At 53.6% G+C, this 22672-nt stretch overlaps 1 protein-coding gene across 2 annotated transcripts; it reads left to right on the top strand.

Annotated features, from left to right (window-relative positions):
- Window positions 1–244: 244 nt before the first annotated feature.
- On the top strand, window positions 245–21273 carry Sema4a (semaphorin 4A). 2 transcript variants are annotated; one of them, XM_059265612.1, is made up of 15 exons: window positions 245–332; window positions 4186–4353; window positions 5896–6056; window positions 6943–7005; window positions 7252–7350; window positions 7581–7686; window positions 8403–8519; window positions 8912–9036; window positions 9156–9316; window positions 10886–11036; window positions 15959–16139; window positions 18641–18759; window positions 18863–19026; window positions 19314–19414; window positions 19992–21273. In XM_059265612.1, the coding sequence occupies exons 2-15, from the start codon at window positions 4215–4217 to the stop codon at window positions 20582–20584; spliced, it is 2280 nt and encodes a 759-aa protein (XP_059121595.1). In that variant the 5' UTR covers window positions 245–332; window positions 4186–4214; the 3' UTR covers window positions 20585–21273. The 2 variants fall into 2 exon arrangements, with proteins under 2 accessions (XP_059121595.1, XP_059121596.1); XM_059265613.1 differs by lacking the exon at window positions 245–332 and adding an exon at window positions 3275–3481.
- Window positions 21274–22672: the final 1399 nt, after the last annotated feature.

The following is a 22672-nucleotide window of genomic DNA, read 5'->3' as shown; positions in this document are numbered from 1 at the left end:
GGCTTGCCTGAGGGTGGGCAAAGGAGCTGAGCAGGGACCCGGGGGTTAGAGTATCCCCTCTTGTCACATCTGGAGTCCTGCCTACACATATGAGAATCCAGGAGCCACCGAAGTGGGGCACAGTGGGACAGGAGAGGAGGAGGAAGAATATGGGGAGATTCTAGTCCCTCCCACTTAGAGATGCGGTCGCCATGGTGACTAAGGACCAGTGAGGTGGGATGGGGTTGGGGATGGGGGTGGGAGGGTGGCGGGAAGGAGGCACTGGGAGACCGGAAAGCCAAGCCGCCTGGCATTCCAGGGGGAGGGAAGCGCAGCGGCATCCCGGGCTCCAGGTAAGAAGCGGGAGAGCCGACAGACAGTGCGGAACAGAGGGGCGGGCCATTGTCTGGCGCTGACTCTGCCCTGACGAGGGGCAGACGGAGAAGTCAGAGCATTGTGTGTAATGCTCAACGCAGCTTCCAGCACTAGCCAGACTGGGAGAGGGAACCCAAGAGGCACTGGGTAAGGGGTTAGGTGGATGGAATGGGGTGGGTGGTAAGAACGCTGGAGACCTGCAGGGACAGGAAGAGGTGGGGGGTGCTAGGGACACAGACTGGGGACACCCTTAGTGTACACACACACACACACACACACACACACACACACACACACACACTGTACTTATCTATGTAAGTTGATTTGACTGGCTATAATCATAAAAGAAGGGCAGGGCCATGGGTTGAAAGCAGAGCAGGAAAAGGATATTTCCCCAAGACCCTGCTCTCCTGAGGGCTGCCCCTAAGGCTAGGAAGAGAAGGAGGCTGGGAAAACTAGACCTGCCAGTCACTGGTGAAGCCAGGGCTGGTTTCTGTACTGATTCTCTTAATGAGACATCTGTACAAGACAGGGGCTCCAGAGCGGCAAGGGGTACGGTGAGGATCAACCCTTCAACATCCCTCCTTCCTCACCCCTGCTTCCCATCTTTACTTTTGGTGATCAAATCCCACAGGAAGGGGCTACTCTCCTTTACGGTCTAGGGGTTGTGGGGAGAACTGGGGGGGGACTGGAGTCTGACATGGGGTGCTTGAATTTAATGCTGTGATTTCCAGGGGCTGACGTGCACCTGGGGATTCCCCAGGCTGAGCTCCAGGCCTTATGGAGAATGGAGTTGGGAGGACAGGGATGGGACAGTGAAAATGGCATTTCCCTCTAGAGACTGCCTGCTGCCTGACGCCAACCCTGGCTCAGATGCTTCCGGTCACCGGCCTTGGTTTCCTCATTTGTGTAGCAAGGGAGGGTGTGTGGCTTGCCAGCTCGGAGCTTCCTGTGAGCAGAACCTGCTACATAATTTGTGGGGCCCCGTGTGAATGAAAATGTAGTCCCTTTTAAAAAAAAAAAAACGATTAGGACTCTCAAGGCAGCAGCAGTGGGAGAGTCTCCCAAGCATGGCCTCTTCTGACGACAGAGCCCTGTGTGACTGTAACTGTGAGGTCCAAGGGTGAGGAACGTGCTGTGGGGCCGTGTGCCTTTCTCCCACCTGCCTCTCCTCTGAGCTTGACCTGAAAGGCGCCATGAGGAGAGAGTGGGTGGCACCCAGGGACAGGAAGTACCTGGGCTGAGGTTGACATCAGATGGCCTCTCTTTGGGGTGGTTTCTGTTCCTTCTGAGTCAGGCATCATCCCAGGGTGATTGTTTCTCAGCTGGAGGAGAGGGAGCCCCTGAGGCTCCCACCCTGATGCTTGCTCCATCCATTGATCAGTTAATCCACTAGGGCAGGAGATGGGAGCCAGCCCTGTAGAGTGAGCTTCCCAATAGCCAGGTCTGAGGTAGATGCTGGCTGGCTGGACAGCGTCCCTGGTCTCACTTCCCTTCTCTGTGATAGAAGACTATCGTGGAAACTGCGTGTGAAAGCTGGGAGGCCTGAAGCCCCCTGCCGACTCCTCACGTGGTCTGGTGGGAGAGGGATAGCACTGGGTCTTGTGGGGAGGCCCAGGGACAGGAATAGGGGAGAGAGCATGGCACTGGAGCTGCTCCTCTGGCTTCCCCTATCATGGCTCCTCCCCATGACCCAGATAGGCCAATCTGTCCCCAAAGAGAGGCCCTGGGGTGGTGGCTTCCCAAGACTGAGCAGGAGGTCAAGGAGACTCAGAAGACATGTCAGGAGAACAGAGAGTTTGGTGGAGTCCTGACAATCAGCATCAGGGTTTGGGGGAGTCGTGGCCAGTTCTGACAGGAAGAGTCCTCAGGAGGGGTCTGTGTGAGCCCAGCTCCTGGGCCATGGCAGAGGATGGGAGCGGAAGTGTGAAGGGAAGGGATTCGTGGGATCTACCAAGGAATGCTTCTACCCTGGGAGCTGGAACTGGAAGGGTGGAGGTTATCCTCCAGGGAGGTCTGGCCTGGCCGTGAGGAATGTGTTGAGGATGGAGATGGGGTGCTAACTGGAGGTAGAGCCGCCTGGGTCACTGTGCTCCTCCACCTGAGGTCAGCTGACCTGGGTGAGTGGGCAGGAGTCCAACCACTCTTTATTGGCCTAGGAGCCCTTGGCGCCTCATTAACCCTGCGTTATGAGGTCTTCCCGGGAGCCTTTGGAGAGGAAGAACCAGCCACCATTCCAGCTGAGCGTCTCATCTCCCAAGTGCATCCTATGAAGCATGAGCTCAAAAGGGAAATTCCTCAGATTTCCCATTGGCTTGATGCTGCCCTAAGGGTGGCGAGGGTCGATGACAGGAGAGTGTCCTCAGCCAAGCCATGGATACAAACCTGACACAATGTGGGGGTTTTGTGGTTGCTGCTGTGGTGGTTTGTTTGTTTTGAGACAGGGTTTCTCTGTGTAGCCCTGGCTGTCCTGGAACTCACTCTGTAGACCAGGCTGTCCTGGAGCTCATAGAGATCCATCTGCCCCTGCTTCCTGGGTGCTGGGATTAAAGGTGTGCACCACCATTGCCTGGCTTGAAATGTTTTATCTTTCAGGGATGTGGGAGGTCGGAAGATTAGGCCCCTGTAGCTGTTTCTCAGTAGTGGGGGAACCCCACTACAGGGTCAGCGAAAAGAGGAATATGAAAGACAATGTCATACTGAGCTGTCTTGAGCAAGAGGAGAGACCACAGCGTAGGCTGGTTAGAATGAAAGTAGTGTGCCAGAGAGACAAGGACATCACTGAAGTGGCCTAGAAGAAACTCTTAATTTCTGGATAGACTAAGCGCAGGGAGGGAGGTGTGTCTCCTACAAAGCCTGTGAGCCTCCCCCTCCCCCCACCCCCCCAATCTCCCCGCCCTGATCCACCATCACCAACTTCCGCCCAAGCCAGGATCTGTCACAACTCGAGGTAGAAATTCTGGTTTCCCTGGCCTGGAACCCACACTGGCTCTCGCAGGATGGGTGCCTGGAGGGCCGTGCTCCCATTCCAGCCAGGCTGAGCCTTCTGTCTTTGCCTGGACCCCCTCCTTTGCCTTGGATGCTTCAGGGTTTGAACTCGGGACTTCTCAGTGTGGCTGGCTCAAGGGTATGTGAGATGAGGTGGGCGACTTGCATTCGGAGGTCATGGGGGAGGGTGATGCAGGGCCCCAGGGAGGCAGACAGCAGAGGCACAGAGACAAGGGGGGGCTCTAGAGGTTGGGAGTCTGCCAGTGACTCCTGCCCAGGCCATTCCCAGGAAATGCAGACGGCCAAACTGGTAGATAAACTGGCATGCCCCTACTTCAAAGAAGAAGGCTAGATAGGCCCAATTAAGCAAGAGTCAGAGCCCCTGGGGGCTGGAGAAAGAGTGGGCTGCTTGCCTGGGTTGGGGTGAGTAGCAGACACAAGGTATAGGCACAGCTGAGTGACAGGCCAGCCTGGGGATCTACCCTGTGGATGCAGGAACTAGTTCCCCAGAAGCCCTTTGTCCAGGGCCAGGAATGATCAGGGCTCTGGACCATGGGGGCAGGAGATGCTAAGAGGCAAGAGTGGGAAGTTACTTTACTGTGTGTCAGGTGAGAAATGACAAGGGGGACTTTTAATAGGAGGGGACCAGAGATACAGCATGGGCCACGCCAGAGCCCCTATCTAGAGGGCAGCGGGAGGCAACGTCAAGGCTGGGAGTGGGATGGAAGTGAGACTCTGAGGGCCCTTCCAGAGAGGAACTTCTGCCCCCCTGGGGCTCTCCTATTGGCCCTCAGGAAGGGTGTGGTAAGCACTGCTTACCCAGAAAGTGCCTGTTTCCCCCAGAGCCATCTGGCGACAGTCTCTGTCTGACCATGGCCCCACCATCCCTGGGCCAGGACCCCTGGAGTCTCCTGGGAGTTTTTTTCTTCCAACTGCTCCTGCTGCTGTCACTGCGACCTGCTACGGGCACTGGTGGGCAGGGGCCCATGCCCAGAGTCAAATACCACGCAGGTAAGTGTCCGGTAACTGGGAGGTGTGGATGGCAAGACGGAGGGGTCAAGAAAGGAGAAGGGGCCGTCAGAGGGGGGGTAATCGAGTGGAGAGACAGAGATGCCAAGGAGCAGTGGAGGGCCCGGGAGGAGGGGAGACCACACATTGATCAGGAAGGGCAGACAGGGCCACTGGCGCCCTCCTTCTGCTAAGTCTGATTTTTCTTTCCCTCCTCAAGTGACACTGTCACCAAGCAGGACACTAAATTCCTGACTGCTTTCAAAGCTCCAGGTGTCCCAAAGCCAAAGCCCAGGCCAGCTTGTCTATGGAGCTGGTGGCCCCGAGCCAACCCCAGAGATCACACCAGGGCCAGGTTGTGTCCAGTAGGATGGGCACCAGGAGAAGGCATCCGAGGCAGCTCACCTGGGGGTCGGCTGGAGCCTGATACCCAGTCTCAGTGACTTCCTGCTGGGGCTGTGGGGCTTCTGAACCCTCTTGTTCTAGGAAATGCCCCAAGAGAAGCGCTATACACACACACACACACACACACACACACACACACTCCCCACACCACCCGCGCAGAAGTTAGGCAGTTCTGTTTGCAGCTTCGGAGGCAGAATGGCAAAGGAGGTGTAGTGTTAGTGGAAAGAGGCATCCCTGGGTGGGATGGGAGTGTCAGCATAAGCAAACCTGGGCTTCAAGGGGAAGCTGGATGAGGCCTCAGGGCGAGGAGCACAGAGTTCAGGGCAGGGCAGCCTATGCAGGATCTTTTCCATCTGGTCTTTCGATTCCTCTTGGTCCTAAGATCCCTTGAGGCCAACATGGTAACAACCGGGCTGCCCTCTGACTAACCCAAAAGTCCAAATGTGCTCATGAGGGAGGAGCTGAAGTGCCATTGTGACAGGGGCTCACGCATTCACACGTGTGTAAGTGCACACACACCACCTCACTAGGTAGTGACCGGGCCCTAGTAATCAACATACTTAGCCTGTCCAGGTGGCATTCAGTCATGCCCACACTGACGGGGCTCAGACAGAGAGAGAACATGGCCTTTCTCGTCATGGTGGCGGCGGCGTTGCTAGTGGTGGGGGATTCCTGTAACAGAGCAAGGGAGGGAACCGGGGGTGGGGGTGGCAGGAATCTGTAGCTGTGACAAGTCTTGAAGCAGACCACGGTTACCTCTGTTGCCTGTGGTTGAGAAGCCCTTCCTGTGTCTACCTGTCAGCCGTTCTCTCCCATCCTGCCTCACTGCAGGCCCCTCAAACCTGAGAATGCATCTTCTAACCTCCCTCCATTTCCCGTCTGTGTCTTGAGCAGGCTTCCCTGCTCTCCACCAGCCCCAGGCTGTCACCACCTTGTCTTTGGCACATCTCTCTTCTGGGGACTCTGCACACAAAGTCCAGACGCCTGCTATTGGGGGTTCAGGGGAAAGGGGGGGCTGCCGGTAGAAGAGCTGGTCCAGCCACTGAGGCCTGCCACCCCTCCCCCACCTTTGTCCCGGGAATCAGCAGCTGTTCTCAGTTCCTCCTCATCCTCTCTCTCCTTATCACTGCCTCCCAACAGGAGATGGGCACAGGGCCCTCAGCTTCTTCCACCAAAAAGGCCTCCGAGACTTTGACGCCCTGCTCCTGAGTGCCGACGGCAACACTCTGTATGTGGGGGCTCGAGAGGCCATCCTGGCCCTGAATATCCAGAACCCAGGAACCCCCAGGCTGAGGAACATGGTGAGGAGGCCCGAGACAAAGGGGCTGGCTGGAAGTGAGGACAGCAGCTGCCCTGGACCAGCGCTGCTTCCTGTGAACAGCCACCTGCCACTCTCTGAATCAGCAGTGCTGGGATGGAAATGCCGCTGTGGTCTCACTGTTTCGAGGCCCTGAATACCAATCGGGCAATGTCAGCTGCCGAAAAGGCTGATGCGGAAGTCACTGGCATAGCAGAAAAACATTGACTCAAATCAGTGACTCAAATAATTTGATGTGCACCGACCTACTAGAGAAATCCTTGCTTCTAGTGCTATCAACCCCGATGATAGCCGTGTGAGGGGAAGGGGGCAGGGCGGGGAAGGAAGGCGTAGTTCACGGATTCTCCTTAGTGGGTGGTCTCTTGGCCATCTGCACATACAGGGTATGGGTTAAAATTCCAGAGTCTCGGACTAGGAGTGTAGTTCCGTGGCAGAGCACGTTGTGTAGAGTGTGGAAGGCCCTAAGTTCATATCTGCACCCCACCTATGGAGCTCCTCTAAGGGGTGGCTCAGGAGCTGACAGGCTCCCCCAGGAAATGTGTGGTTTATAACCACTGCTGTGTATGCCAGGCACTTAAACATGCCATCTAGCCGCAACCAGCAGCGGGCTGTGAAACTAAGCCAGAGTGCACAGTCCGTTGGTGGCAGAGCCTAGATTTGAACTCAGATCTTTCTGCTTCTACCACAGAGCCATGTCTTGATGAACCCTAATATTATGGAAGTTATAGTCCTAATCAAATTGGCATTATGACTGCCTACTGAACACCACTAACTACCTTACTGGTGTTTTTACGCCAGAGCTGGAGAGGGGATGGCGTGCAGAAAAACCAGACTTCATTTCATTTCCTCCTCTTAACTCTCCACTTCAGATACCCTGGCCAGCCAGTGAGAGAAAAAAGAGTGAATGTGCCTTGAAGAAGAAGAGCAACGAGGTAAGTGGAGTGTGAGCGCTTAGAGACTCTGGCTACAGAACCCTGGCGTACCTCGGACCATCCCTGGTGACCCGAGGGGTGGGCACAGGAGGGCTTGTTCCTGTGATTTTTGCCTGGATCATGTCCTGTCAAAGCTCCTCAGTGCTGATCTCAGCCCTTCTCTCCACTGGGAATGGAGGAGCAGCCTCTAAGACCAGGAGTTTGGGGTGAGAGGCCTGGCAATTTGATTTCTCTGCTTCCCCCTAGACGCAGTGTTTCAACTTCATCCGTGTCCTGGTCTCCTTCAACGCCACCCACCTCTACACCTGTGGGACCTTTGCCTTCAGCCCTGCCTGTGCCTTCATTGTGAGTTCCCTGAGGCCCCACTTGCTCACAGGCCCCCCAACACGTCTTCTCACATCCACCCCAGCCTACTCTCGGTACCTTTGGGAATCTCTGGTCCCCAAGGACCCGCGCAAGATTCCTGGCCCCAGACCAACGTCCCTCTCCGTTCCTTTCACTCCCTCCCTCATGCTCCTTATCTATGAGATGTGCGACCCTGGCATTCTGGGCTCCCAGCCTCTCCCCCCCTCTAGGAACTCCAAGATTCCTCCCTGCTGCCCATCTTAAAGGACAAGGTCATGGATGGGAAGGGCCAAAGCCCCTTTGACCCTGTTCACAAACACACAGCTGTCTTGGTCGGTGAGTATCAGGCTTCCCAGACCATACTAAAACTTGCCTTTTCCAGCCCCTCTGGGAAAAGTGAGGCATGATAGTTGTCCAAAGAAAAGGACAGAGGGAACCAGGAGCTTCGGAGGGCAGGATCAGAGGGAGAACCAGGAAGCCCAGGCATTAGCCCCTCCTGAAACTGTCCCCAGAGGGGCGCAAGGAAATCCATGTGGGAAGATATTAGTCCTAGTGGTCTAGTACGTCACCAGGTGATCCCTGAGGTTCAGCCACTTGTTTAACCACTGCGTATGGGCAGATGCCTCTCCTGATGTGTTACACATTGAGCTGGGTACTGAAGGGGCTACGACAAAGATGTTGTGTGCCTCTGCCCGGACACAGACCATCAGAGACTTCCCACCTGGCTGCCTACAGGAGATGGCCATTGCCTTTTGAGCAGACTTAAAAGATAAGCAGGGACCAAGATGTGTGAGCACCAGATAGTCATATTCTGGGGTTGGTGTTTGAGGAAGGACCAGAAAAGCTGGCAAATGCTCAATACAAAAGGCATCACAGGCCATTGCCTGTGGCCAGAGGGGTCTAAGAAGGGAGCCTTCTGTGTGTGGGGGGCGGGCAGTATGAGCTGGGCTTTGGGGTTCTGCAAGAGGGTACGGAATAGAAGGAAGCATGTCTGAGCAGGGCAGGCAGCCTCCCCTGATACACCTGCTTCTCCTCCCTCTCCCTGGTCCTAGATGGGATGCTCTACTCTGGCACCATGAACAACTTCCTGGGCAGCGAGCCCATCCTGATGCGCACGCTGGGATCCCAGCCTGTTCTCAAGACTGATATCTTCCTACGCTGGCTGCACCGTAAGGCCCTGATTCCAGTCAACACGGCTTTGGGCCCCCTTCCTGACCCTGGGTCTGTGATTTGCTTTAATTCACTCAGCTCTGTTTGGTAAAAATTAATTAAAGAAGTACACGAAGCCGGCTGGGGTGGCGCACGACTTTAATTCCAGCATTTGGGAGGCAGAGGCAGCAGCAGGTGGATCTCTGAAGGGAAGCCAGCCTGGTTTACACAGCGAGTTTCAGGCCAGCCAGAGCTACAGTGAGATCCCATCTCAAAAAGGAAAGAGTACACATGCCTCAACAGGCTGTGGGATGGGAGACTTCTGTCCCGGTCCTCAGAGCCCACCTGTCACCAAGGGAACCCTGAGCATCCTGATGTTCAGTTTCTACTCCTATCTGTCCTGCCTTCACAGCGGATGCCTCCTTCGTGGCAGCCATTCCATCTACACGGGTCGTCTATTTTTTCTTCGAGGAGACAGCCAGCGAGTTTGACTTCTTTGAGGAGCTGTACACATCCAGGGTGGCTCGAGTCTGCAAGGTCTGCCCTTTGGTCTGGTGGAGGGCTGGGCTGCCAGGGAGCCAATGGGAGTGGGGAGAGGTGGGTGGGGCGGGTCCACAGGCTAAAAGGTCGTCCCATGACTCCACCGCTTCCCCTAGAACGACGTGGGCGGGGAAAAGCTGCTGCAGAAGAAGTGGACCACCTTCCTGAAGGCCCAATTGCTCTGCGCCCAGCCAGGTCAGCTGCCATTCAACATCATCCGCCACGCGGTCCTGCTGCCCTCAGTTTCCCGCATCTATGCAGTCTTTACCTCCCAGTGGTGAGCAGCAGGGCAGGGAAGAGGAGGGACCCCAGGGAGGCGGGGGCCGATGAAAGCCTGCTTTATACACTGCACGTTACATAGGAAGGGAAGGCATTTGACTGCTGGGATCCTGCGGTCTTTCATGCATAGGGAGAAACAAAAGTTCAGAGACTAGCTTTATTCTGCCTGGTTCCAAAAAGGATGGAAGGAAGCTTACAGAAGGTAGACACTAAAAATCAGCAAAATACCCAGCGTGACTGGTGCATGCCTGTGATCTCAGCACTTGGAAGGTAGAGGCAAGAGGATAAAGAATTGGAAGCCAGTCTGGACTACGCAGAGAGAGCTTGTCTTAAACAAGACAAAAACATCGATAAAATAAAGCTAGACATGGTAATGAGGAAGGAGGATCAGTTCGAGGACTAATGTCTCAAATACACACAAGGGCTGGTGATGTAGCTCAGTCAGTATAGTGCTTGCCTAGCGTGTACAAAGCCCTAGGTTGGATCCCCAGCATCACGTAAATCAGTGTTGGTGGTACAAGGGACCCACGAGAAGAAAAGACTGGAGGATCAGATACTCAAGGTCATTCTCAGCTACGTAGTGAGGACAGCCTTGGCTACCAGAGACTGTCACAAACAAACACACAAACAAACAAAAAATCCACCTAGGTCAGGAAATGGAAGTAAAGAGAAATTCCCAGCAGGTAGGGGAAGATCTGTATCGCACAAATGCTATTGTAATGCTAGCCACAGATTTATCTCCTCCCGGTTCCTAATGGCCAGGGCCAAGACCACTATGGCTGAAAAACCAGGAAATCCTTGCTCACAGACCAGGAAAGGTTAACTGATTTGCTAATGGTCTGGCATCACCACGTTTAGGCATCTGCCAACAATGTGCCAGGAAGAAAAGGATTCTGGGAGGCTGGGTCTGATATCAATGAAATGCAGAACTGAGACCCCAGTGTGTTAAAGAGAGTATGAGAGACCAAGACAGAAGAAATCACAAAGCTGTGGTTCACTCTCTGAGAGCCAAGAATCCAAGGGCCTTAAAGAAGGCTACATGTGCCGGGCGGTGGTGGCGCACGCCTTTAATCCCAGCACTCGGGAGGCAGAGCCAGGCGGATCTCTGTGAGTTCGAGGCCAGCCTGGACTACCAAGTGAGTTCCAGGAAAGGCGCAAAGCTACACAGAGAAACCCTGTCTCGAAAAACCAAAAAAAAAAAAAAGAAGGCTACATGTAAATCCAGCCTGAAGCAGGTTCTACCACTCTTCCTGTGGGCCCAGCCCAGCCCAGCCCCGGCAGGACAGGCAGGGGCCACCCCAGGGCCTATGCCCCAATTAATCCTCATTAGGAACAATCATATTTCAGATCCTGTGATGGGCTTCTAGCCAGGCCTCAGTCCAGAGCCAGGGAAGCCCGTGGGGCTCCCAGGTCCTTATCATAAGCAAGGGAAAACAAACCTCCAGAGGCTGGCCTGTCCCCTGCCCTCCAGGCCTGCTGGGATTCCGCTGAGCTCTGCCCGGGCTGGAGGGGCAGTAGCTGTCGAGGAGAGGAAGCCACAGTGAGTGCCCTCTCCGGCTGTCTTCAGGCAGGTCGGTGAGACCAGGAGCTCAGCGGTCTGTTCCTTCTCCCTCGCGGACATTGAGCGAGTCTTTAAAGGAAAGTTCAAGGAGCTGAACAAGGAAACTTCCCGATGGACCACTTACAGGGGCCCGGAGGCCAACCCGAGGCCAGGCAGTGTGAGTAGCACCTATTCCTCCCAGAACCTCCTGGAATGCATGTGAAAGCACCATCATGGCAGGGCAAATGCCCACGCACTAGCCCGTATGCCACAGATGTTCAATACCGCCCTACGTTCAGAACAGTTGCCAAGGACCACCTCTTCCCAGTGCTAAGTGAGCACCAAATACCTGGCTGTATGAGCAAAGGATTAGGAGCACGTGGGCTGGGTGCCAAGCTCAGTCTTGGGCAGCTTCACCACATTTTATTGTTTTCAGGCTGGGTCTCCAGTACCCCAGGCTGGCCTTGAACTCCTGATAACCTGCCTCCACCTCCCAAATGCCTAGATTCCAGGCGTGTGCCACCATGTCTAGCTTTTCACCTGCATATTTTCCTGTAGTTTTTTTCATCTGAATTATATGTGTACGTATTTAAAGACTCCAATAGGCCGAGTGTAGTGGTGCATGCCTGTACTATCGGCACTCCAGAGGAAGCCGAGGCAGATTCAAGGCAAGCCCGGGCTACACAGCAAGATTCTATCTCAAAGATACCAGAACGGGTAAATAAATACAAAATCAAAGACATCTACTGGATTGGTGCTGGACCCCCGCTCCCATCCAAGGCTTGCCTCAAACTCACCTCCCACTTCTATCCCAAGTGCCTGGATTACGGGCGTGCACCACACTCCCAGCTTTCTCCTGCACATCTCTTTTCAAACTCGTGCTCAGTGTTGTAACATTGGTAGCTTGAAATCATTTTTAAAGGCAGTGTGCACCTTGGAAATTAGCAAATTCTGCAAATCGGCTTTCCGTTCCCTTCCTTTCCAGTGTGTTATCCCTAACTTCTGCGTGAGCGTTAGCAGGTAGGCTCTTTCTTTTCAGTTCTGAGAATCAAACCCAGGGCCTCACATGTACCAGGCAAGTGCCCTAACACTGAGCCACACGCCCCACCCCTAGTAACTTTTTAAAAATTAATTTTTATTTATTTGTTATCTGTGAATACGTGTGTGGGTACGTGTGTGCCATGGCACATGTGTGAAGGTTAGGGGACAACTTTGGGGACCTGATTTCCTTCTGCCACTGTCAGATTTACCTCCTGAGCCACCTCACCAGCCCCTCCCCCCAGTGCTGGGATTAAAGGCGTGTGCCACCACCGCCAGGCAAGGCTCACTCTTGCCTGTATTCCAGAGCTGCTTTGGAAATGTGATAAGCTGTTTGGGCACCTAACCCTTTGGATGTAACTTGTTTTCTCTCACTGTTCTAAATGTTTAAATTATGTATTTGTTTGATTGTTTGCTTATTTTGTGTGAGGGGTCAGAGGGCAATTAAAGGAGTCTCCTCCCTCCTTCCCTTCCAGGGAGAGAGCACAGGCCATCCTCAGGCTCAGGCTTGGCAGCCGGCACCTTTCCTGCTCAACCACCTGGCCAGTCCCTGGTGCTCACATATTCCACATGGAGTTCCTGTGGTCTCTGTGTTGAACTGGAAGCCCAGTGGACCACTTCAGCCCGAAAATCTCAATTGTTTTCTTCAGTTCTGAGAAACTTTCTTATGCTCGTTAGCTCAGTCATTGTTCTATTGTTGTGAGGAGACACCATGGCCAAGGAAATGATAAAAGAAAACATTTAATTGGGGGCTTGCTTACAGTTTCAGAGGGTGCCTAAGGAGTCCAGATGTGGGCATTGGATCCCCTGGGACTGGAGTTATAGATAATGTGAGCCACCATGTAGGTGCTGGCGACTGAACTCAGAGCCTCTGTAGGGAGCAGTTAAGTACTGTTTACCACTGAGCCATCTCTCCAGCTCCCTTATTTTAATTTAATTTTTTGAAACAGGTTTTGTTATGTAACTCGACCTGGCTTCAAAACTACTATTCTCTTTTCTCTGTCTTTCAAGTGTTGGGATGACAGGCGTGTGCCACCATTCACAGCTCAGACTTCAATTAGTCTAATGATGTCACAGATGTCATAAAGGGGTTTTGGTGTGTATGTACACACATATGTATGTGTGCGCGCATGTGTGTGTACATGTGTGCGCGCACGCATGTGTGTGTGTATGTGTGTGTGTGCGCGCACTCGTGTGTGTGTGTGTGCGCGCACTCGTGTGTGTGTGCACATGTGTGTGTGTGCACGTGTGTGTGTGCGCGCTCGTGTGTGTGTGTGTGTGTGTGCGCGCTCGTGTGTGTGTGTGTGTGTGTGTGCATGTGTGTGTGTGCGCTCATGTGTGTGTGTGCATGTGTGTGCACGTGTGTGTGCGTGCGCTGTGTGTGTGCACGTGTGTGTGCGCTCATGTGTGTGTGCATGTGTGTGCACGTGTGTGTGTGCGCTGTGTGTGTGCATGTGTGTGTGCACGTGTGTGTGCGCTCATGTGTGTGTGTGCATGTGTGTGCACGTGTGTGTGTGTGCTGTGTGTGTGTGTGTGCATGTGTGTGCGAGCATGTTATGGGCCAGAGGTTGATGTTCTGCTTCTTCCTCAATTGTTTGACCATCTTCCCCTCATTTTTTCTTTCTTTTTACTGTGCTGTCCTGGCTGGCCTAGAACTCACCATTTAAACTAGGTTGACCTTGAACTCACGGAGATTGTCTGCTTTTGCTTTCCGTATGCTAGGACTACTATGCCCAGCCTTCCTTCTTGTTTTTTTCTTCCCATCTTGTTTTTTTTTTTTTTTTTTTTTTGTTTTGTTTTGTTTTGTTTTGTTTTGTTTTTGTTTTTTGAGACGGAGCTCTCGCTGAACCTGGAGCTCATTGATTGGCTAGACTGGCTGTCCCTCAAGCCCTGGAGACCCTCTTGTCTCCACCTCCCAGCATAGGGTTACAGGCACACACTGCACCTGGCTTTTAGGAGGATCTGGGGACCCAAACTCAGATCCTTGTTCATTTATTGATTAAGCCATCTCCCCAGATCCCCACCCCTCTTTTTTTTTCAGACAGGGTTTCTCTGTGTAGCCCTAGCTGTCCTGGAACTCACCCTGTAGACCAGGCTGGCCTCGAACTCAGAGATCTGCTTGCCTCTGCCTCTAGAGTGTTGGGATTAAAGGTGTGTGCCACTACCACCTGGCTACCCAGCTCCCAAAATTTAAAAATGTGGCTTGTTTATTTGACTCAAGAACCAAATATGATCTATAAATTGTGATAGATTTCCCTCCCCCCTCCCCACATTGATTTTTCCAGACAAGGTTTCTCTGTGTAGCCCTGGCTGTCTTGGAACTTGCTCTGTATACCAGACTGACCTCGAACTCATAGAGATCTGCCTGCCTCTGCCTCTCAAGTGCTAGGATTAAAGGCGTGCGCCACCACCGCCACCCAGCTTTTTTTGTTTGTTTGTTTGTTTTTTCGAGACAGGGTTTCTCTGTGTAGTTTTGGTGCCTGTCCTGGATCTTGCTTTGTAGATCAGGCTGGCCTCGAACTCACAGAGATCTGCCTGGCTCTGCCTTAGATTGTTTTTCTAAGTCTCTTATCATTTATACTTTATTTTCTTTTTAAGATTTATTTTTATAGCTAGACAATTTATTTTTGTTTATGTGTATGTATATGTGAGTGTTTATGTGTATACCACATATGTGCAGAAGCCTGCGGAGGCCAGAAGAGGTGTCAGATTCCCTGGAGCTGGAGTTAAGAGTGAGCCACACAGCACAAACCTTCTCAGTCTGAGCCCCCTCTCCTGCCCTGCCCCCTTGTCTTGCAGTTAACTTGTTTGGTAGAGTTGTCTAGTCTAGATCCTAGTGATGTTTCTGTGATATAGTTCATCTAGTTGTGCGTGCATGCGTGTGTGTGTGTGTGTGTGTGTGTGTGTGTGTGTGTGTGTGTGCGCGCGCGCGCCTTACTCTGTAGCATAACCGGCTTGAACTCACAGCAAACCTTCTCTGTTAGGCTGGAGTGTGCTGGGGTGATGGTGTGAGCCATCACACCTGGCTTCCTCCTCCTGGGTTTGTGTTTCTTTCTTTCTTTTTTTCTTGTGTGGTTTAGTTTCTGTCTTTCTTGTTTGTAGTTTTGCCTACAAATCCGATGTTCCTTGGCCATGCACTTACTTACATAAAATGTGGTGGCTCACACCTGTAATTCCAGCACTCAGAGGACTGAGGCAGATTGAGAGTTCGAGGCCAGGCTGGGCTATAGAGCTATACCATGCCTGGAATTTTAAAAAACTGTGGGAGAGTCTGGAGAGGTGGCTCAGTGGTTAAGAGTGCTTGCTGGTTTTGCAGAGGACCTGAATTTGGTTCCCAGCACCCATATCAGGCAGCTGCAGGGGATCTGATGCCTGTGGCCTCCACAGGCACCTGCCCTCATGTGCACACATCCACACATATACACCTAAAGAAAGAGTAATAAAATGGAATATTTTAAAAACATCTTTAAAAAAATCTCTGTAGCAGGAGGCAAGAATAGGTACATGTGTCCTTTGCTGGCACAAAAGTGGGATATAGATGTTGTCACCTCACTTTCCAGTTGAGGAATTTGCGGCTCGAAGGGGTGAATTGACTTGTGTTACTACACCTTGTAGTAACCACACTCCACGCCTCGTAGGTGACAGTGGGGACTGGCTTCAGGACGATGCTCTTGAATAGGGAGGACAATTATCTTGAGCAAAGATGCGCTCCAGTTGACAGGGCCTCCAGAGAACAGCCGGTCCGACACCCTCGAGTATGAGTGAAAAAAAGAGGCTCAGAATGGAGGAGGAACTCCCCCAAGTCACGAAGCGAGTTCATGCAGAACTGCCACACCGCCCGCCCTTCTCTGTCACACCTCCGTTCTGTCACTGACTCAGCGCTGCCTGTGCTGGGTTCTATGCCGTGCCTGGGACCACAGACAGCAAAGCGGGGTGTTTGCCTGAAGGAGCCTTCACCCTGCTTTGTGCTGGCATTGCTGCAGGCACCGAGGAGCAGGGCAGGGGACATGGCTAACACAGTCCTCGGGGCCTGCCGGGCTGACAGTCTGCTTCCTCCTCCAGTGCTCCACGGGGCCGTCCTCTGACAAAGCCTTGACCTTCATGAAGGACCATTTTCTGATGGACGAGCACGTTGTAGGAAGGCCCCTGCTGGTGAAGTCTGGTGTGGAGTACACACAAATTGCTGTGGAACCAGCTCAGGGTCTTGATGGAAGCAGGCATGTGGTCATGTACCTGGGCACATGTGAGTATGGGGTTCCAGAAGTATACCTGGGATGACCAGAGCAGGGACTGCACCCAGGCTGAGGCAGGAAGCCTTGGAGTTCATCCACATGTCAGTTCATTCCTTTAACAGGTGTTTAGGGTACGAGTCCCCTGCTGGACTCTGGAGACACAGTGGAGTCGCTGAACCATCCGGTCTCTAGCTTTTCTGAGCTTTCAGTCTGCTGGGGGAAACACCCTGGACCTTCTCTGGTCTTAGAAAGAGCTGCCTGCCTTCTGGGAGGAGCCATACCAGACGCAGGAGGAGTGAGTGGGTAGAGTAGGAAGTGTGACTGAAGGGCCATCAAGGCGCCCTGGAGAAGGTGGGGAGCCAGGCCCTTATTTTATTTATTTGTTTGTTTGTTTGTTTTTGAGAGTCATATGCAGCCCTTGCTGGTCTCAAACTTACTATGTAGCTAAGGCTGACCCTGAACTTCTGATCCACCTGCCTCTACCTTTGCAAATGCTGGGATTACAGGTATATGCCACCAAGCCTCAAGCCTGGTTTTATGTGGTATGGGGATCAAACTCAGGGCTTCATGCCCTACAGGCAAGCACTCTACCATCTGGGTGTGTTCTCAGCCCCATCATGTTTTTTTTTTAAATATTTATTTATTTATTATGTATACAGAAGAGGGCACCATATCTCATTACAGATGGTTGTGAGCTACCATGTGGGTGCTGGGAATTGAACTCAGGACCTCTGGAAGAACAGTCAGTACTCTTAACCTCTGAGCCATCTCTCCAGCCCCCCCATCACTTTTGAATAGATAGAAAAGACTAAAAGGACCCAGTGGAGAGAGATCAAGCGAGGAGACACCTGGCAGGTCAAACTGTGAAGGGAACAGGAGGCTGGGCTGGGAGATCCAGGGAGCCTGTGTCCTCTAGGAGGCAGGAGGATCAGGGTCCGGAGCCAAGAATGAGGGTGGCTTCAGGAGAGAGGGTGGGTCTGACAGTGGTTCTGGAAAGAGAGGGACAGTGAGCTGGGGGGTGTGGCTAGGTCGCCCAGAGTGGAGGGCAGGGCGCTTTACTGGGAGAAAGCGGCTCCTTCATTCACTCTTCCAGGCTGGAAGGCGCGTCTCTGCTGCGCCTCTGCTGAGCATACAGTAGGAAAGACACAGAAATCCCCGTGCTTGTGGAGTGGGTGGAGACAGACCGTACTGTTCTGAATGAGAACACTGCTTGGAGCTTTAGCTGCAGGATCAGAAAACCAGGTAGAGCAGAGTGAGGTCGATCCTGCCCGGGGAGTCAGCCTTCTTCACTGACAGTGTCTCTCTCATTCTGTTACGCAGTGGAGTAACAGCTTTGTAAATGATTCTATTTATTTATTTATTTTGGCTTTTCGAAACAGAGTTTCTCTGTGTGACAGCTCTCCCTGTCCTGGAACTTGCTCTGTAGACCAGGCTGGCCTCAAACTCACAGAGATCATCCTGCCTCTGCCTCCCAAGTGCTGGGATTAAAGGTGTGGGCCACCACTACCTGGCATTTTATTTTATTTTTGAGACAGGGTCTCACTATGTAACCCTTGGCCAGCCTGACACTCACTATGTAGACCAGGCTGGCCAAGAACTGCCTTTGCCTCCCGAGTGCTGGAATTAAAAACATGGACCACCATGCCTGGTCCTTTTTGTTGTTACGTTTTTTGGTTTTGTTTGAGACAGGGTCTCATTCTATATTCCAGGCTGGCCTGGAACTCATAATTCTCCTGCCTCAGATTTCTGGATTCCGGCAGAAAGTTGCAACCATTAAAAGGGCGATCAGAAGCAGGGCTTGGTGTTGCAAACCTGTTTGCCCTAGTTACTTGAGAGGCTGAGGCAGGAGGATTGCATGTTAGTCCAGCCTGGGCTACAGAGTAAGACCCTGTCCCAAAAGGTAAAAAGAGGGCTGGGAATGTAGCTCAAGGGGAGAGCATTTGCTTGCATGTGAGAGGCCCTGGATTTAACCCTTCACTTACCCCGATACTAGGGGAAAAAAAAAAAAAAGACAGAAAGAGACTGGGGAAATGGATGACTCAGTTGTGAGGACCTGAACTCAGAGACTCGGAACCCATGAACAACCGGGTGCTGCACTGGGTACCTGCAACCCCAGCATGTGGGGTGGGAAGTGGGGGACACAGATGGGGGGGTCCCTGTTGCTTGTTAACCAGGCAGTCAGTCTAGACTGGCTCCAAGTTCAAGGAGAGATCCTGTCTCAGCAAACCTAGTAGAGTGCCTGAGTAAAACCGCTAACTTTGACTTCTGTCGTCCATGTGCAAGTGTGCATGCACATCAGGCAGGTACATACATCACACACACACACACACACACACACACACACACACACACACACACACACACACGCACACATGGAAAGAAAGCTGGTTATCACAGCCCTCCGTCCCCGGGCCACAGAGGGACTGAGTGGCCTGGATGCTCTGTGCCTGGCTTGCTGGGGAGGCGTGTGAGGGCGGTTAGGAGAAGTTCCGCCTTCTCTTTGTCTCCCCAGCCACGGGGTCCTTGCACAAGGCTGTGGTACCCGAGAACAGCAGTGCTTACCTTGTGGAGGAGATCCAGCTGAGCCCTGAGCCCGAGCCTGTCCGAAACCTGCAGCTGGCCCCCACCCAAGTGAGAAGAGACCCCAACGGAATATGGCCTTTCTGTGGGGATGACCTGGGGGAGCCTGGGCCAGGGTGCTGGCGCTTCTGACCCCCCTCCATCTCTCTCCCAGGGTGCCGTGTTTGCAGGCTTCTCAGGAGGCGTCTGGAGAGTTCCCCGGGCCAATTGCAGTGTCTACAAGAGTTGTGTGGAATGTGTCCTTGCCAGGGACCCCCACTGTGCCTGGGACCCTGAGTCAAGAACGTGCAGCCTTCTCTCTGGCTCCAGCTCCACCCTGTGAGTGTTGGTCCTGGGTGGTGGCTGACGACAGTCTGCCAAGGCTCCCCTTACACAGTTCTGCTACTGTTCCTCCCCCATCAAGGGGCACCGACACACTCCCTCCCAGATACCACTCCTCTGCATCCAGTTCTCGCAGGTGGCCTTTTGCGGGGCGGTTTTGAAGTTGCCCTTGTTTTTCCCTGCTCTTCCTAGCCCACCTTCTTCCTTTTTTCCTTCCTCCTCCCCACCCCCCCTCCCACTTCCGTGTCTTTCAAGAGCTGAGTGTGCTTGCCTTGTCTTCTCAGGAATTCCTGGAAGCAGGACATGGAACGAGGCAACCCAGAATGGGCCTGCGCCCGTGGTCCCATGGCCAGGAGCCCCCGGCGTCAGAGCCCCCCTCAACTTAGTGAGTGTGGGGCTGGAGGAGGTGCCGTGGCACTGGGGGCTTGGGGCAGGGCTGGCTTTCATGCCCCAGTGGCTTCCGCAGCACCTGCCTAGGCTGAGAGCTAAATCCCTCCTGAGTCAGGATGGATTGGAACCTGGCTGTGGATAGGAGAGGGATTCTGAGCTGCAGCCACACTAGGATCCAGGTTGAGGTGGACGTGGCTTTGGTGTCTGAGCTGGAATTAGGAATACTGGAGGCTGGTCTATAGTCACCACCAACATGCTGAACAGGCCAGATCTTGGCTGACTTCAGAAGCTAAGGGTTGGACCTGGTTAGACATTAGATGGGAGAAAGACAAGGGGGCTAGTTTGGAGTCTAGCTTGGAGATAGAGACGGGGTGAGCCTTGAGTTTGGGAGTTGAAGTAGAATCAGAAGACATACAGGCATGGTGGTCCATACCAATAATCCTAGACATCAGGATTGCCAAGAGTTCAAGGCCAGCCCGGGCTACAGAGTGGGACTAGATGTGAGTAAGGTTGTCTCTGCCGCCTCCAAGCCTCCCTCCCCCTGAACATGTTGCTTCTTTGCTGACCTCCAGTTAAAGAAGTCCTGCCAGTCCCCAACTCCATCCTGGAGCTGCCCTGCCCTCAGCTGTCAGCGTTGGCGTCCTACCACTGGAGTCACGGCAGGGCCACAATCCCAGAAGCCTCCTCTACCATCTACAATGGCTCCCTCCTGCTGCTGCCTCAGGATGGTGTTGGGGGCCTCTACCAGTGTGTGGCCACTGAGAACGGCTACTCATACCCTGTGGTCTCCTACTGGGTAGACAGCCAAGACCAGCCCCTGGCCCTGGATCCTGAGCTAGCCGGTGTTCCCCGGGAACGAGTGCAAGTCCCACTGACCAGGGTCGGTGGTGGAGCTTCCCTGGCTGCCCAGCGGTCCTACTGGCCCCATTTTCTCATCGTCACTGTCCTCCTGGCCATAGTGCTCTTAGGAACACTCACTCTCCTCCTTGCCTCCCCACTGGGAGCACTCCGGGCTCGGGGCAAGGTTCAGGGCTGTGGGACACTACCCACCAGGGAAAAGGCCCCATTGAGCAGGGAACAGCATCTCCAGCCCTCCAAGGACTACAGGACCTCTGCTAGTGACGTAGATGCTGACAACAACCATCTAGGCACTGAAGTGGCTTAAACTGGGGCCACAGGTGGGAGCTGGGCAGAGCAAGGCCCTGGTACCGCCTGGGCCAGGTACAGTGCACTGTGACTAGGGTGGGAGGCTCTCCTGCCTCTGTGGATCACCTACAGCACCCAGGAGAGCCTCACGGCACCCAGGAGGGCCTCCCCTATGGGACTCTCTTCCGTAAGCACATGGGCTGTCTCCATTCCTGCACCCTTGCTGGGACAGGAAGAGCCAGACAGGATTCTTCAGTTTTGGTCAACCAACCCCAAGAGCTCCAGGAGACCCTGAAAGGTGTGGCTGTCCAGGAATCTGTGCTGACAGACCCGAGCATCTGAGCAAGCTGGGGGCTGTTCCTGCAAACTCCATCCTGGGAGATGCCACTCTGGAAGCAGCTGCTGCTTTGAACACCAGCCCCCCATTCTCCCAGGGTCTCCAAGATTGTGCTCCCCTTACCAATCATGCCCTACTGTTTGGGAAGTCTTTTCTGAAGTTTGACCACCTTCCTTCTTGCTTCAGTTTGGACAGGTTGTTATTGTCTCTGGCCTGGCTAGAATGGCAGGCATAATCTGAGCCTTGTTCACTTGTCTAGTGTGGCTTGACCCCTTGAACTCTTCCTTCTACTTCCCCGTGTTTTGACTCAGAAAACTGCTTGTCACAGACGATTTATTTTTTATTAAAAAAAGATATAAGCTTTAAACAAAGCTTATGATGTGCTGTTTTTGTCGTGGCCAAGTTCCCACCAGGACAGCCCGTGTGGAGGACTCGGTTTTGGGTGGCACTCTGTAGCTCCTGCCTGCCAGCTCCAGCCTGCCCCAGCCGACCCCTCCCTGTGCGCCAGGCAGGGCTAGGACTGCGTGGACCAGCCTCAGCTGTGCCTGCTAGACACTGTGACTGCCACACCTGCTGTCCCCGGCACTCCCACGCTCTTCGTGACTCCAGTTCAGCTCTGTCCCCGGCAGCAGAGATTACTCCACAGCCACCCCCACCCTGGCCACATCTCTCTCCACAGCTGACAAGACAGGCTCTAACCACACCCCCACACTGCCTTTTCCTCCCTCTGCCAGGAAGTCACACGTTGGCCTGCAGCTAACGCCTGCCCCTCTGTTCTGTAGTCTGACTCCCAGCAAGTTTCTCCCTCACCTAACTGGCTCCCCGCTCCTGACTACAGGTGTGCACACACCGTGAAAAACTGAACCCACCCACGGGTTTGGGGTGCCCACCTGTGATCCCAGCACTCAGGAGGCAGAGGCAAGAGAACCAGGAGCTGAAAACTAGCCTTGGCTACATAGTGAGCAACCTGGGTTAGAAGAATGTCTCAAAACACCAAAACGGAGAAGCCAATAACCTTCCCCACAGCTCCATCTATCAGTCTGTACTTGGTTTCCCTTTCCTATGACCACTGACCACCAAAGAGGGTCCAATAGCCTCCCTGGTCCCCTTCCCTAGTTCTCTTGAATCCCCTGGGATTTAGCTCTCCCCACCTCCCTGCCCCAGGACCTCCCCTCCCTGCTCCAGGACCTCCCCTCCCTGCCCCAGGACCTCCCCTCCCATGACCTCCCCTCCCTGCCCCAGGACCTCCCCTCCCTGCTCCAGGACCTCCCCTCCCAGGACCTCCCCTCCCAGGACCTCCCCTCCCAGGACCTCCCCTCCCTGCTCCATGACCTCCCCTCCCTGCTCCATGACCTCCCCTCCCTGCCCCAGGACCTCCCCTCCCTGCCCCATGACCTCCCCTCCCTGCCCCAGGACCTCTCTCAGATCGCCCATTCTGCCCTTGACAGCAGATTAGCTTTGGCCCCTGCTCATCCACCACACCCTTCCTCACCAATCTTGTACTGTAGAGAAGATTTTAGAGGCAATGACATGGCTCAACGTAAAGGTCCTTGCCACCAAGCCTGTTTGACCTGAATTCAGTCCCTGGGACCCACATGGAAAACCGGAATCTGAGCTCTACATGTGTGCTGTGATACCTATATGTCCACACACACAAATGAATAAATGTAATATGAAAATTTGTTGTTTTTTAAAGCCAGGCAGGGTGGCGCACGCCTTTAATCCTAGCACTTGGTAAGCAGAGCCAGGCGGATCTCTGTGAGTTCGAGG

The sequence above is a fragment of the Peromyscus eremicus genome, chromosome 6 (assembly GCF_949786415.1).
Source record: "Peromyscus eremicus chromosome 6, PerEre_H2_v1, whole genome shotgun sequence".
NCBI lineage: Eukaryota > Metazoa > Chordata > Mammalia > Rodentia > Cricetidae > Peromyscus > Peromyscus eremicus.
The sequence above is the reverse complement of the archived record's forward strand: the minus strand, read 5'-3'. Positions and strand labels throughout refer to the sequence as shown.